Here is a 16,389-nt window from a genome sequence, read left to right as displayed (position 1 = left end):
AATTTTACGATACTTACCATAATTGCTTAAGAATTTTAAGGCCATCCTCCCACGGCGCAACTTATGTCCGTCGGAACTGAAACTAAAATTCCAGCCAGTATCTAGCTAATGTATTTCAATGGCGGTTCGCTGACGAAGAGATGCGACATGCTAGTCGCGCGGTCTCTCAAGTTTCCAGTCACCGTAAAACAGTGGTACCAACATCATTAGATTCGGTGAAAAATCATATTTTCTTACCAAAATTGGTAGCACTGCGAACAAGTGTCATGCTATAAAAACCATTTACAACCCAAGACGTCAAAAGTACAAGACAAGCAAAATTGAAATAACCTAATTTTATTCAAGTAAACGCGGCAGCGTGCGTGTTGTTGGTTTTTGTACAAAACAGCTGATGGTCCAGTTTGACAGTTTGAGGTTATGTGATTATTATTTCAAGTGGTTTCAGTAGCGCCGTGTGCGAATCATCACATTGGTCAGTTTATGAGTACCATCACCAACCAGTTCCACCAGATTTCAGTTGCGCCGTGGGAGGAGGGCCTTACGATAATCATCATAATTATCGTAAAATCTAACGAGGTTGCCAGCAACTTAACTTGTTACCAGTGTGGACCCGGCATTAGATGCACAAAACTTAAATAATACATATTATAAATAAAAATTTAAAATTATAATTATATATGATTTATGTCTTCGACAGCCCTGATGAAATAAATGTGAAATATGAGTCTGATCAGTCATAGAGCAAATTTATTGACACAAACAACTTTCACACGACCTTTTTATATTAACTAGTAGACCAGATATTATGGACCACATGTTAAAAAATCATATTTTCAATTCTCAAGGCCAATTCTGTAGAACGTAGAACTTCTGATTTTGAGGTAGGTACCTAGGTAAGTACCTTCACATGTGTAAGTTTTAGGCATTTTTTTTTGGAAAAAAAAATTGTTTGTTAATATTATATAAATTAAATAATTACATTCAATCTATGATAAGCATACACTTACATGATGTTTTTTTAGAAAACACAAAAAATCAAAGAAGTTTGACGCTTTTACGGTAAATTTCAAAAATCCCGATTTATGAAGTGGTAAAAAAGACAGTAACTTTTGGCAACCCTTCAAACTAAAACTGTCAGTTTTTAATTACCGGCAACACCAATCAAATGTCAAATAATTTTTGCCGGTTCAAAAATTGGTAAAATTTTAATTTGTTGCAGCCACATCTCGAGTAAAATTAAAATATTATTTACTATGACGAAACGCGACCGGTCTCCTGAGATTTCTCTTCTAGTGCGTCAGTCGTAAAAGAGATGTTAGTCGGAATTCTCAAAAACCTGCTTTCCGGAAAGCGGCAGTCTTGAATGTATTGCACAACAGAGAAAGTTCTCATTACGTATGCCGCGACACCTCACATAATTTAATTTTACTTCGCCGCGGTGTTAGTAGCTCTACTATGATTGAAGGCAGATCCGTATCGTTTATTTTGGAGCCGGCCCCCCCTCCTCGTGCGAGCACATGTCTCGCGAGATGACCTACATGTATAAATCATTAAGTAGGTAAGAATTCTTCGAATGCGGAGAGAACACAAATTGAATTACTCGCCGTCCGTCAGTGGGTCACCTACTATCGCAGTCGCCGGTCGTCGTCGCTCCCGCCAAGTGTTTCGTTAATTTATACGAATTTCCATTAACCTTGATATTGAAAAATTCATTGGCAACGTGGATAAGCCGAGTGTTGACCTCTTAATTCACGAAGTACATTGTTTTTAATTCTCGTCGAGATGGGTCAGTGGCCGGAAAATGTCGGCGTTTTGGGGATCGAGATGATATTCCCCTCGCAGTACGTGGACCAGACGGACCTGGAAGTGTACAATGAAGTGTCTCCTGGGAAATATACTATCGGTCTCGGACAGGGGAAGATGGGATTCTGCTCTGACAGAGAAGATATCAATTCTCTCTGTCTGACGGTCCTCCATAAACTCATCGAGAAGAATAATATCAAGTTTGAAGAAATCGGTCATCTTCAAGTCGGAACGGAGACCATCATCGATAAAAGTAAGAGTGTTAAAACCGTCTTGATGCAGTTGTTTGAACCGTACGGCATTACGGATATCGAAGGCATCGATACGACAAATGCCTGTTATGGAGGAACAGCCGCGTTATTTAATGCTATATCTTGGGTTGAATCGTCAGCTTGGGATGGAAGGTATGCCGTTGTTATAGCTGGAGATATTGCAGTGTATGCCAAAGGATCCGCTAGGCCGACGGGAGGCGCCGGGGCCGTAGCTATGCTCATCGGTGCCAATGCTCCGCTGGCTTTCGACCGCGGTGTACGATCCACGTTCATGCGGCACGCGTACGACTTTTATAAACCCGATTTATCGTCTGAGTATCCAATCGTTGATGGAAAACTTTCTATTGAATGCTATCTAGGTGCCCTAGATCAATGCTATAAGCTCTACAGACAGAAAGCCAAAAAGGTGGATCCAAGCAACGAAGGTTTGCAGAGTTTGGATGCTATGTTGTTCCATTCGCCGTATTGCAAACTAGTTCAAAAATCACTGGCGAGGTTAGTCTTCAACGACTATTTAATTGCCACTCCGGATATTCAAGCGGCAAAGTATCCAGGATTAGAAAGATTCAAAGATCTGAAATTGGAAAACAGTTATACTGATCGAGATGTGGAGAAAACGTTCATGACCTTAAGTCAGGAGGCGTTCGATCAAAAGACTAAACCGTCACTTTTATTGGCAAATCAAGTAGGAAATATGTATACGTCGTCAGTCTACAGCGGATTTGTGTCTTTACTAAATAGCAAAAGTGCATCGGAGCTAGCCGGAAAAAAGATTGGATTCTTTTCATACGGTTCGGGACTTGCTTCGTCGATGTTTTCCATCACAGTATCGAAAGACGCCAAAAAGGGATCTCATTTAGACAGAATAATTGAAAACCTTAAAGATGTCGTGCCTTGCTTAGAGAAACGGGAAAGAATGACCCCCGAGAAGTTCAACGAAATCATGGAGATCAGAGAAAAGAACTGTCACGCCGCACCGTACAAGCCTGTCGGATCCACTGCCAATCTTTTCCCTGGGACTTACTATTTAGAAAATATTGATGAAGCGCACAGACGCACTTATCTTAGAAAAGAATGAGATATGATAAACTCACCGTATTGACCCAAATATAAGACAATCCTTAGGATAAGATGACCTTTTGCTTGACAATAACAATGGACTTGTATTGATTACATTTCAGTATAATACAAAATGTATTCCTTAAAATTAAACAGTATTTAAACGTAAAACCATTCGTAGTCACTGCACCGAATACATTTCAATAAAATATTCAATGATGTGTGTTCATAGCTTAAATGCTATATTATTCTGTTTGTAAAATTTACAGCTGGTGTTTTGCTATTATAGTTTAAATGTGCAAATCAAAAATATAACCTTTATATACACTGCATTCCTTCGATGCTTTCCCAATACATGCTATTTTAAATACCATTTTTTAATCAAATTACTTTTTATTCAAGGCTTGAATAAAACACAAGATTTCAGAACAGTCTTCATTGAATAAACATTCATAATTAATTGTGACAGACTTATAAACGTGCTTTAAAAAAATCGTGGACCGAATGTGATTTAAACATCTATCTAATTCCGTGTCCGGAAATTAGTACGTATGCAGTTTCCCATAACACAGTTCATCGTGAGATGTTCTATCGGAAATATCTAAATTCCTCACCTAGATAAACCACTTAATACGTTATAAAAACCACCGAAATACTAGGGAAAGATAGAAAAAATAGGTAGATAAGTAAATTAGAAATGCAATCATATTATCGTATAATGTATATAAAATTCTGGTAGGTTCTCGTATCAAGTCGTACTTATCAAATATCTGATTATAATGACAGCGTTATTATGAAACATTTGATTACAATCAATATCAAATTAACGTTCCTATTGAATCTAATAAAACTGGAACAGTACTGTCTCTATTGCTTCAAGAACAACGGGTTTTTTTTTATCTCAATGGTATACTTTCTTTCCGGTAAGACGGCTCACGGTAAAGTGTGCTACGGCGAAATGTAATACGCACAATTTATGTGTAACCATCTCATTCATGACGAGAGCGTTACCAATTACGTTAACAACCCATCTGGGATGCTTAATGGCAACCATTGTTTCTAATTTCTATATTGAAGTAATATATTACTACTATTGCTTCATATACGGCTTTATAATTTTTCCTATCTTTCCCGGAGTGCAATAGATGTGGGTTTAAACCCCATTCGATACAAGATTTTTACAAGCTCTCTAATAGATGTCTCAGAGACTGTTCCATATTACGAATACAATTTCGTTTATTCACTTGATTACAAGATACGAGTGTATTAAAATAAACTTCTCTAAACTGATGCAATAGCAAGCCTGCATATATCATCGTATATTTGTATTAAAATTACCTCTTTAAGATAACACGCGTCAGATTTTTAGCATAGGATATAATACACAAACAAATATTGTTTTGGTGAATACTTATGACTTAAACTTAACTCAGAAGTAGGCTACATAGTATAGTAACTACCAAATTGCTAATTGAACAGATCGTTTCAAAAGTTAGTTTTGTACATTTTTTTTTTACTTAATTGTTATGAATAAATAATTTGAAATGTTTTATTAAGATATCTTTCTTACAGAAGTAGGCTAGGTGAAGAAGCATTCATTGGTCCGGCCAAACTAACATACGTCCACTTAGTTGAGGTGTCTATTTCCAAAAATCAACAAGCCCACATTACGGTCAAATGTGTACATATTCTATGTTATTTTCATGTAATAATCTAAAACCTGCCAAATTAATCTTAATAAGAAATAAATGTCATGGTTGTGTTTATATTATTTATTGCAATGAAGGGTGTATCGGTTAATAAAAATGAGCATATTACTTTAAGCGAGGGAACACAAAATTAATGGGAACTGGCTTTCCCTACTGGGTTATTATCAATAATTACGTCTGTATGATAATAGTATGCATTAAAGTTTGTCACGTTAATGTAACGTGCATCCAATATTGAGTGCCATCGGCGTGCTTCGTTATATTTGGGTTTTATGGCTTGACCGCCATACAATACTCTGCTTCAAAATATTGGTCTGCACTGATGACTTTGACGTTTCTATTTATTAATTGGTTCCGTGATTGAGGCTCTAGTTTCAAAGTTGGTAACTTCCATATTCCACAATTTTGAGATAATCGTAAAAAACTACAAATAAAATAACTTCTTTTTGCAAACATTTAATAAACAATCAAATAAAATCTCTTAAAATTAATTAAAATAAATAAAAAATCCTGTTTAAAGTTGGTTGTAAGATATGAAAAAATGGTGTCTCATGAAATATAAATGATTTTATAATCGACTTCCTGTTTAATTACATTTAACTAACGAATCGAGCTGAATTTGATATTAAAAGTACTTATAGAATCACAATAAAGAAAAATATTTTTATAAAAAATAAAAATGAAGATTTCCGACTTTAAAATTAATAGCTTCACTTATTCTGGAATTACACTTGACATATAAAATCATCATCTACCACAATTAATATTAAAATTGTGTACTTATTGGTTTTTAAAAATAGTTGCTTCAGTTCATCTACGTCCGTATAATAATAATTTACTTAAGCATTTAAACTGTTTCATTTTAGGTTTCCTCATACTACGTCTCAGAGTGATAATATAAAGAGAGTGGCTATGGTTCGGCAAAATGAAGCCGTGTTTTTTGCGTATAACGCACAGTAGAACCTCAATTTTATTATTATTAACTTAACTATGAAACATTGTACCATCATATTACTTCTCAGTATGGTTACAGTTAACCATATTTTTTACTAAATTAACTGAAAATAATTACCACTAACTTTATATTTAACAGAAAAACAATAAATTTCAGCAACACATGTTCGCATTTTTTAAATAAATGTCAATACAAAAAATATTTATTTAATTCGGGCGTAGAAATTCTATCTTACTCTAACGCATGTTGCGGAGATATAAGCGTGCCGAATGCTTTCTCACTCGCACTTATTGTTCGTTTTTGTTCAGACCTTGTACTAGGTTCATTTTTTAGTTTAAATTGCAATTAGGCTAGTTCCATTATAAGATAGTGATAAGCATTTACTCAAAACAATATTCAAATAACCTTGTCTTACATGCGGGTCAATATGGTAAATTTTATATTTGTTATGAATGAATTTTCCATTGTTATATACACAATGAATACAGGGTGATAGTGCTTCTTCTATTATTGGGTGTATGATAATGTATAATATATGATTAAGTATATTACAAAGAATTGTTTAAAAGTATTCAAAGTTTTCTATTGGTGTAATATTAATATTGTTTTGTGTTAATATTATTTTTTTTGTTTGTTGAGGGAATGTTTGAATCTTTTTCTGTTTAGTATTAATGTAAGGCCTGGCTAAGACTATAGTCGAGACAGTTTTTATTCAGACTTGTCTTTGTCATACATAAGCCCAGTCGCACAATGAAAATCGTTTCGACTGGGATAATAGTCATAAATCAAAACTGAGCGCAACATGCGACTTCTTGGGATTATACCGCTGCATGTTGGATAAAAATAGTTGCATGTGCCTCCAGATGTTTTTTTCAAACTAAAATGTTTTCTTCCAGCAGTGTGCGAAGGTCCATAAAATAATGTGTGTTTTGTGAATAACGATGACGTCATATCGATGTATTCGACTCGTTGCGGGCAAGAAGAGTTTAGATGTGAGATCCGGCTAAAATTGCGACAAAACAATAGTACATAGTGCATTCAGCAAATATAGCAAAATAAAACACGTATTTTCCTTACGGACGCTCAGATGATTTTGTTAATCACAAATGTAGTCCCTTCCAAACGAACCCGCCCTGTACCACACTCGGTCTTAATCGAGCGTATCACGAGGTCCTATGTTTGAATGTGAAGCATCAGCAGTAAGTTTTTGATAATGTTTTAGGAGCAGATAGATACCCAAGTCTGACTTCGCCACTCACTCAAGTGAGCTTTGACTGAGTTTACTGAGTTGACTTTATTTAATAAATGTGCCATGGGAGAGAACACTATCATTTAGCGTTATCAAGCCAATTATTGGGCTTTGTGGTGACCAAGTTGGACGGCCCGATGGGTCCCAATATCTGATTGTAAGGAGGCGGGGCGCTAGACTGTTTTGATATTGTCTAGAAGCAGACAGCAGTTACGTCAGACTTGTCTAGAAGCAATTCACATGGCTGCTAGACTATTTTGACTATAAGACGTCTTGTTGTCAGTGTGCGTATCTCCATTTGTTCTCATGGTCCGGACTGGACAAGTAGACTGTCTAATTACAGTCTTGACTATAGTCTACGCTTGGCCTAATTTATTGCATTTATAGGTTTTTACATTGGTAATGATAAATATTATTAGTAACTGTGATTGAAATCAGTATGTACATTGGAAAAATATTTTCTTCTGGTCTACTTAGTGCTAAATGATTACATCTAGATATTTAATAAATCATGACATTTGTTAACATTGTGATACCATTTCGCCTTCAATTATTGTGTTTCATTTCAATCTATTGAATATATCTGTATTAGATGATATTGGGGCAAGATGATAAAAATAAGTATTTACTTTTACTTAACATTTTATAGTATTTTTAAAATATTTAATTATTTTATATTGAAGACTGAATATAGGGCACACGAGATTTATGAATGTTATATTTTTTTATTAAAATTATAACACACAGATCTTATATATTGGACAAAAGTGACCAGCCCACTCGCCCGGAAAGCGATAAATATTTGTTTGAATCCTCAGTCAAAGATTTATTTCTATAATTTTACTTATAGGGAACTTTTCCAAGTTAGAATTATTAATACAAGATAAGTAAATACTTATTTGTCTTCACTTGGCCTGCATGTTGTTTGTTTGATAAATCCATTATTATTTATTGCACATTTTAAATATTCCTGTTCTGTTTTTTATGATTAAATTTAAATTTTAATACCAACAAATCTTTCATTTCAATGCCCACTTTGTCATTGGTTGGATAAATTCCTCTTTGGGAACAAAAGGGAGTTAACCTTTCTCCTACTGTGTGAATAATTTTCACTTTGTCCTGTACTGTCATAATGTGTTACCATACTATAGTTAAGTAATACCACTTAAAGAGGTGCACAGATCTGATATCTTTCCATGTATTGCTCAAGCCACTCTTTCTTGTTTCACACTCATACTATCAAATATTATACCCCGTCTACACATGCGTGGATTTATTGCTGACAGTAAGTAAGTTCAGAGGCTTCTGAATTTTCACGCGACAGTTGGAATATGTAAGATATCTGCGCCTGTGCAGTAGAACGATAGTACCGAACCTTCCGGAAAAAATACAAACTACATCGAGCAAAGCATTTTGATGTTTACAATTTTTCACAACCAGTTAAATAGCACCATAAAATAACAACATTGCGTCTCGCTTACACTTGAAGAATGAGATCGGTGAGACAGTCAGCACTTTTATATGTAAATATTTATTATTGCGATAGTTTAAAATACACACTATCGGTGCCAGTAAATCAATGCACGTGTTTTTTTTAACGTATTTAACAATATGACAATATTATTAAATGAAAATACTGGTTTTAGCAATGTATGTATGTATTTATATATATTTATACATCAAATATAAAATTGGTAAAATGAAGATTACTTAAAATATAAATTTTATTTAATAATTGATCATGTAAAGTTAATTTGTTAATTTGACACGCTTTCATACTAAAAGATTTGTAAAAAATACCCAAAAGCATGTCCTTAACAGAAAATGTTATTGCTCATAATACTTCAGTTGAAATATTGTTTACTTACACAATAAATGTGTATGACGACATATTTACCAAGAAATTTAATAACTTATGTAACATACTTGACATCACAGAACTGGCAAAGTTAACTAAAAATGCCCTATTTTTTAGGAGAGCCATTTAAAATATTTGACAGCAAGAAAGCGGTAAATAGAATGGATAATGACATCACAGAGATTATGTGTTATCAGACAATATTTTTCACAACTTGCATTCAATAATACTTACTGCCGAATGTTTCAAATGGTTATCCTAAGAAGTAATTGATTTTGAGTTATTGCTTTTTATACTCATAATTATAAATGAAAACATCGTTTGTCTTACTGACTATGATAGTTATTTACATATTTAAAACAAGTTAATAATGATACACAAATATTACAGAAGGGATTAATCCTTCGATCACACTGAATGAGTGTACTATACAGAAATTCTAATACTGGAAAGAAATTAAAATCTTTTTTCAGACTATTATTACAGCTGTTTTTCATATCCTCTTTCTGACACATTGCTCATTGTATGCTCTTAACAAGAAACATATTTGTTTATCTTGGTGTATATTAATAGTTTACATTTACGAAGTTTTTACAAACAAAATATCCTAAGTTATATTTAGAGATGATATTCATATGCAATTCATATGTTTTTTATAGGTGCACTTTGTCCACTGCAGAGAGAAATGAAATGTCATTCAAAACTAAATATAATAAATACCAGCGGCGAGCGATGGAGGTAGGCTGTTAAGATCCAACATAAACAGTGCATACTTATTTGCTTTCGTTGAATTAAGAATACGTCATATTACAGATGGTGTTGGTTAGTTTAAATTATGCATAGTTTTATATTTTTTTATAGGTAGATGATTATTTTTTTACTGTTATCTATTATGGCTTGGTTTACGCAGGGTTTAATTGAATTCAAAAACTAACCAACAAAACCTGCAATGTGTAGTCTTAGTTCAAGAAAACAAATACGTACGTCTGTCAAAGTTTATTGAGCATTATTTATGTTAGATCTTACCAGCCTACCTCCACCCTTCGTCACTGATAAATTCCATACTTAGTTTGATTCAAAACACAAAAAAAAATGCAAAACATGGATTCCATAAAATTGACAATTTTTTCACCTGGTGCCCAAATGGTCAAGATTTCTGTGTAAGTATATCAGAATTTAAAATACAAAAGCCGGTGGCCAATGTAGCTCAATATAGAAAGCGCTTCAGTGAGTATTAAAAGCCACTAGTTAAAATTTGTCGTAATTAAGTATGACTCCTTTAGCATTGTGGTCATGTGCATGGACGCGATACCCGAGAGATACAGGTTCGATTCCTACGGGGGTGTCTTACATTTTTCAAAAAAAAAATTTCTATTGGTTATAATATATTTTCTCAGAAGTGTTTTGAAAATAATGTAATACAAATAGGTACTGGCTTTACGTACAATTTAAAATTAAAATAATTTGGGTCAGTATTTTGAATCTACTTAATAACTAATTAATATTTTTAGAATGTTGTGAAAAAATATTCAGACGAAAAAGTTTGAAAACTATTGTGTTAGGGGCATCTGGACCTAATACTGTAAAATATATTTAATTATCCAAGCCGGTCACAATTATTGCGATCTTAAATATGATAGACAGCATCTAGTTGTGATAAATTATTAATAATCTGAAGTGATTGTGTGTTGGGGATATTTTAAATTGCTAATATAAACATTGGCAAAAAAATGAGCTGGTGATTCTGAGTTGAATTATAAAGATGACTACACTTTACTTGTATATTGATTGATGATTCATTTCTCTGCTGATGTTGATTTTACCATACTGCTTACATAAAAGATTTCATAAGAAAATAAAAATACATGCTTACTTCTGTAATAATAAATTTTTAATGTTACATACTACACCGTTTGTAGGTTTATTCTTAACGGTTATCACTTTAGCATGTTTCCGTTATTATCATTATTCCAAATTAACGACACGTCAGACATACCAACATAACTTTCAATTTTATTAGTCGTGTCATTGCGATTGCAGCAAAACAGTCGGCCTTGCATCTCAATATATAAAATGTACGTATTCTGTCTCGTTTTCAAAGTTAGCACGGCCAAGAGAGGCGCTGTTAAAAGATATCACCTTTTGACAGTTCAGACGGTTAACTTTTTACTAGGTCAAAATGGAGATTTTATGGTATTTTCAAAGTATTAGCCTGAACATTCCTTAAACGTTGTAGATATTGTATTTATATATTTTTGAAGCCTTATTTATTATCCTTTATATTTATTTTAAACATTTGGTGACTGCATAAAGTATTTTTATTACGTAAAATAGTATTCTTTTATACCTCTCGATCTAATGTTTTATAATATAGTCATATTTTAGTACATCCGTGTGCAGTGGTGTTAAGATTTTTTAGATTTATTAATTTTTAAATGCATTTACAAAACCATTAGTAAAATTTATGTGAACATATAATGAAATATTTACGATAGTTAGAATAAATTTAAATAGTTAGAATAGGTCTACTAGAGATAAAAATATTTATATCTAAATTAATTCCGACCATGTCCGATTAAAGTAGGATCATATGGGCCTCCACAGAGTAGAGGTTTGTATTAACAGATTTTGTTTTTTACGAGAAATGGATGTCAGCCACTTGCTCAACCTATTAGGTCCATACCCTGACTCACTCACATATTGAAAAACAATATGTGTACTTGCCAGACCCACGACGATATAGTCCGGCACTTAAGCCGCGCGGCCATTACATTTTACCAAAAAATTTTACAATTTTTATACAAAAATTTTTATTTCATTTATTATAAATATTTATTATTTCCAGCATATATTATTCATCCAGCAGGCTTGCCATTATCGTTCTATTGCGCGTGCGCACCACCATGGAAATACCAATTATTGCATGAAAATCTAGAAACTACTGAAGTTTTTTGATACATGCATGCAACTTGCACGATAATACGTGTTTACATGTGCATTTTCTTGTTATGGCGAAGGGTGGAGGTAGGCTGTTAAGATCCGCCATAAACAGTGCACATTAGACTTTTTCAGACATACATATTTGTTTTCATTGAAATAAGACTACAATTTACAGATAGTGTTGGTTAGTTTTTAAAATTAAAATAAACCCTGAGAAACCAAGCCATAATAGATAATAGTAAAAAACTACAAAATAATGGTTTTGAGATAAACATAAAAACAGTCTTCTTTTAAGTAATTTTCTCTTTAAGACATATTTTTATCAGTAAAAAATACAGTTGAGAGTGTAAAGTTATGCCTTTATAATGATTTTATTTGTAATGATGTAATAAAAGTGATTTTCGGAGCCTGCTCAATGCTTAACTCAAAACCGTGATTATTGTAGTTTCGCCCTTATCACCCTAAGCCCCCGAATTGCAAAGTTACGTGGAGGATACTATACTGTCAGCAGTAAATCCATGCGTAAACGGGATATTATGCTAATATAGGAAAACCTAAAGACCTAAAGTGTAAAAATGATGATAGTGTTGATACTCATACATTCACTGTAAGCCATGGATGGCTGTAATAAACCACACAACATCAAAGTAACAGGCGAGGCTGTCAGTGCAGATACAGAGGGAGCTACGAATTTTATCAAGAGGAGCAGAAATCATAAAAAATGAGGATTGTTTTCTTAAATGTATTTAGGTTCGTTTTATTTTCACCTATCCTTTCAAATTGACACATTATTTTTAAAAAAAAATGCATGATTTTAAGTTTTAGTTGACTTACACTAAAACTTTCTGAGTGAATTAATCACTCAAGTTGATGACTTACTGTACATTTTTCTTTAAATATATCAAAAATAATAAATTAAATATCAATATTTTCATTTCTTATGAAAAGTATATTTTTGTGATTGAACTATCTATTCACGGTGACTCGTAAAAGATTGTTAGGAATAAGTAGTACATATCATATTTTTAGCTTGATCACGAGTTTAAAGGTCCCGGCAAATGTAAAAATATAACACGCACGAAGTACAAAGAGCAAATTAAATTACAATATTATATTTTTATTATAAAAAATTACTTATTACTCATTTGGAATACTTTGGACATAATATGACGCATGGTGAAAGATACCACATGCTACAACTTATACAGAGCAGAATTCCAGGAAAATGACGAATATGGTGGTTGAAGAATTTAAGTGGGTCAGGGCTCGAAATGGACCGGAACGCACCGGAGCGCCGTTCCTGTTCGTGAAATCGGTAAAATTATCGCTCCGTCTCGTGGAATAAATAATTTGACCGTCTGAGCTGGATAGGCCATATAATAGAAAATCTAACACACTTATTTTTATGAAGAAAAAAAAACACATAAACTTTGATAACTTTACTATGTAAAAATCTTCAGAAAACTGTCGAGCGCTCCGGTTCGTTATTTTTTCCATTTCGAGCGCTGAAGTGGGTCTTATAGTGGAGAGGATTCATAAGAAATTTTTGAGACTCCCTTATTTTAGGCTCTATGGATATTATCCATGACTCTATCTGACTGACATTCTCTTAGGTTTGACTGTAGAAAGGAAAAAGGGGGTAACCCTCAGTTTTTTAAAAATAGGTTTTAATGCATAATAACGTTGTACACAACTAAATACACGTTGTGTCCAAAGGATGTAAGCTGCAAATGCCGATTTATTATCTAAATTTAGCTAAAAAAAATAAAAAACATAGGAAGTGATGTGAGAAAAACGACTTAACCATCATTTTTGTTGGCTTTTTTTAATTAACTTAATAATTAATATCAGATAAGGGATATAAAAACCAGGCACTTCAAGGTTATGATTATTTTGTATTTTAATTTTGACCGAAAACCATAACAAAAACATGTAAAATTTGATTTGTGTGGATTACGGCCTTTTTTCTTTCTACAGTCAGTATGTTTGCATACTGTAGTGCAGCAATTTCCAAGCTGGGAGCCGCTGACTAGTGTAAATGTAGACGCGAAAAGTCTAGAGAATCCAGAAAAGAACAGAGATCCACTGGTTTTAAAAATCTATTCACTGAACAGTCGGATAGTTTGCTAATGCACGTTTGACATTATTTCGAAGATCTTGATTTTACGTAGTTTGCGTGGATACAGAATCCATTTTGTCTATGAACAAGATAATAAATTTTGATTGAATACTATTTGTTGAAAAGGACAAAAATTTTAACAAAAATTTCGAAGTGAAACCTTAGTTCAATTTTGATTGAATCTGAGTGCTATTTATGCGAAACGGGATTTTCTACATTAGCAGCAATGAAATCCAAATATCGAGCCCGTTTAGTAGTAGAAAACAGCTACGAGTAATACTCTCCTAAATGATACCTAGGTTTGATAAACTTTATGCTAATAAGCAAACCCATCCATCCAGCTCTCGAAATGGAAAATTTTACGAAAATATCTACTACATCAATTGTAAATGTGATTTATAAAAATAAGTGTGTTATTTTTTATATTATATGAAATATCTAGCTCAGACGGTCAAATTCATATTTCCACGAGACGGAGCGATAATTTTATGGACCGGAACGGCGCTCCAGTGTGTTCCGGTCCATTTCGAGCCCTGCATCCATTGCATTAAAAACAAATTGATTTAAAAATTAATATAAATGTATATCAGTGGCGAAGGGTGGAGGTAGGCTGTTAAATTCCGCCATAAATAGCACACACTAAACTTTGTCAGTCATAGGTATTTGTTTTCATTGGTCTAAGACTACAATTTAAAGATGGTGTTGGTCAGTTTTTAAAAATCAATGAAACCCAGCGAAAACCAAGCCTGCCATTCTTGGAAGTATTGACATGACATGTGTGCGTCTCTGACGGATCTTAGAAATCAGGAGCATTTCTTCGTTCTCTCAAGGTGCAAAACCAGGGAACACAGAATTAATGGGAACTGAAATACCTAACGGGTGTGGAGTAACAGATAAAAAAAGATTAAGAGAGAACTTGATAAGTGAGATAAACACACATCACAAATTTGCTTTACCTAATAGTAAAAAAATCGCCTGCTTGAATTATGTGGTTGTACGATACAATTTTTAATTGAGTATGAATACTCGACAACTCCATAATTCAAATGGATACAAAAAAACACTAAATATACACATTAATTTTAACGCGTACACCATTTGGAAAACGCTACTGTAGAGCGTCACACTGCCTTTATCCTTAGCAATAGGTAGGGGGGCCCGCCAAAGATCCTAGCCTGGTCCGCTTCAGGATATGGGGGCCATGGCTTTCATGTAGTACTTTTTGTACTAATATTAATTACCCTGTATTTTTATTTAATTATTGTTAATAATTGGCGGCACATACTTACATACTCAGATAATAATTTGCAAAGCCTTTGAAAATATCATAAGCGCGCACTTGTTGACAACGCTTCTGCAGGCGGCTAAATTAAAGACCCCAGCGCCCCTTTTGCCTGTAAATAAGTAATATTTTCGGCCCTGAGAACCAAAATTATGCTTACGCCCCACCTGTGTGCTTTGAATTACGAGGCGGGCAGGCGCAGCACCTCGATAAATCCAGTGTACTCTGCCGTATTTAATTACGTTGTATTGTCGGTCATTCACCGAAACATTCACTTACGAAAATATGAGCGAGCGCCCCACTCGCCCGATTGTATGTAACCTGCGTCTTAGTGCTATGCCACGTCCACACTGGCAACATGTCGCCGGCAACCTAGATAAATTTTACGATAAGTATGATAATTATCGTAAAATTTCTTAAGCAATTATGATAATTATCGTAAAATTTAACGAGGTTGCCGGCGTCATGTTGCCAGTGTGGACCCGGCATTAGGTATACATTATAGCAACGGGTAGCTTTTAAATACCAAATAATCAACCCACACGAATCAAATAATTTGATTTTTACACTCAGATTGTGGCAAATACTCATGTGTTTAATATGTTGTTTTTAATTTCTGATGCAACAATCCTTATCTCATTTATATAAAAACTAACCAAACCACAAACAACAGTTTATATATTTTAATATATTTAGGTTAATATATTTCGGTGAATTACCACAAAGTAAATGTCTTGGAAAAGAAAAGTTCAACAAGACCACCCATAGTCATCGGACTTTAATAATAATTAGTGATATGAATATGACTTGCATTGCAATGACATGAATTATTTAAAAATACTTTTTTCGACTTTGTATCTATTTTATTACATGACTTGGCAATAAATCTGCATTTTTTATATATTTTAATAAAAATAATTGATTGTTAAGTGGAAACATCGGTGAATTGCAAAATAAAATGAGTTTCAAGACAATTTTTCAACATCGAATAAATAAAATATAAAATACATATAATACTTATATCAATAATCAGAAGCAAAATATTTTTTTGCTTTTTCATTTACATGCCATGTTAAACTAATTATAAAACATTTGCATCGTAATATTGAAGACAGGAAAAATGTAGTATGTAGTATGTTTTTT

At 33.4% G+C, this 16,389-nt stretch overlaps 1 protein-coding gene across 1 annotated transcript; it reads left to right on the top strand.

Annotated features, from left to right (window-relative positions):
* Nucleotides 1-1,131: 1,131 nt before the first annotated feature.
* Nucleotides 1,132-8,052, top strand: Hmgs (hydroxymethylglutaryl-CoA synthase). Its single transcript, XM_085943568.1, has one exon. It carries the CDS (start codon nt 1,783-1,785, stop codon nt 3,151-3,153), a length of 1,371 nt encoding a protein of 456 aa, XP_085799694.1. The 5' UTR covers nt 1,132-1,782; the 3' UTR covers nt 3,154-8,052.
* Nucleotides 8,053-16,389: the final 8,337 nt, after the last annotated feature.

Source organism: Rhyacophila brunnea, unplaced genomic scaffold (genome assembly GCF_057557595.1).
Source record: "Rhyacophila brunnea isolate RB1 unplaced genomic scaffold, BYU_Rbru_1.0 scaffold_16, whole genome shotgun sequence".
NCBI lineage: Eukaryota > Metazoa > Arthropoda > Insecta > Trichoptera > Rhyacophilidae > Rhyacophila > Rhyacophila brunnea.
This window is presented reverse-complemented; position numbering and strand designations above follow the sequence as displayed.

What these genes read in the sequence shown, in the direction of transcription:
- Hmgs (XM_085943568.1), top strand. Translation starts at nt 1,783, where the DNA reads ATGGGTCAGTGGCCGGAAAATGTCGGCGTTTTGGGGATCGAGATGATA.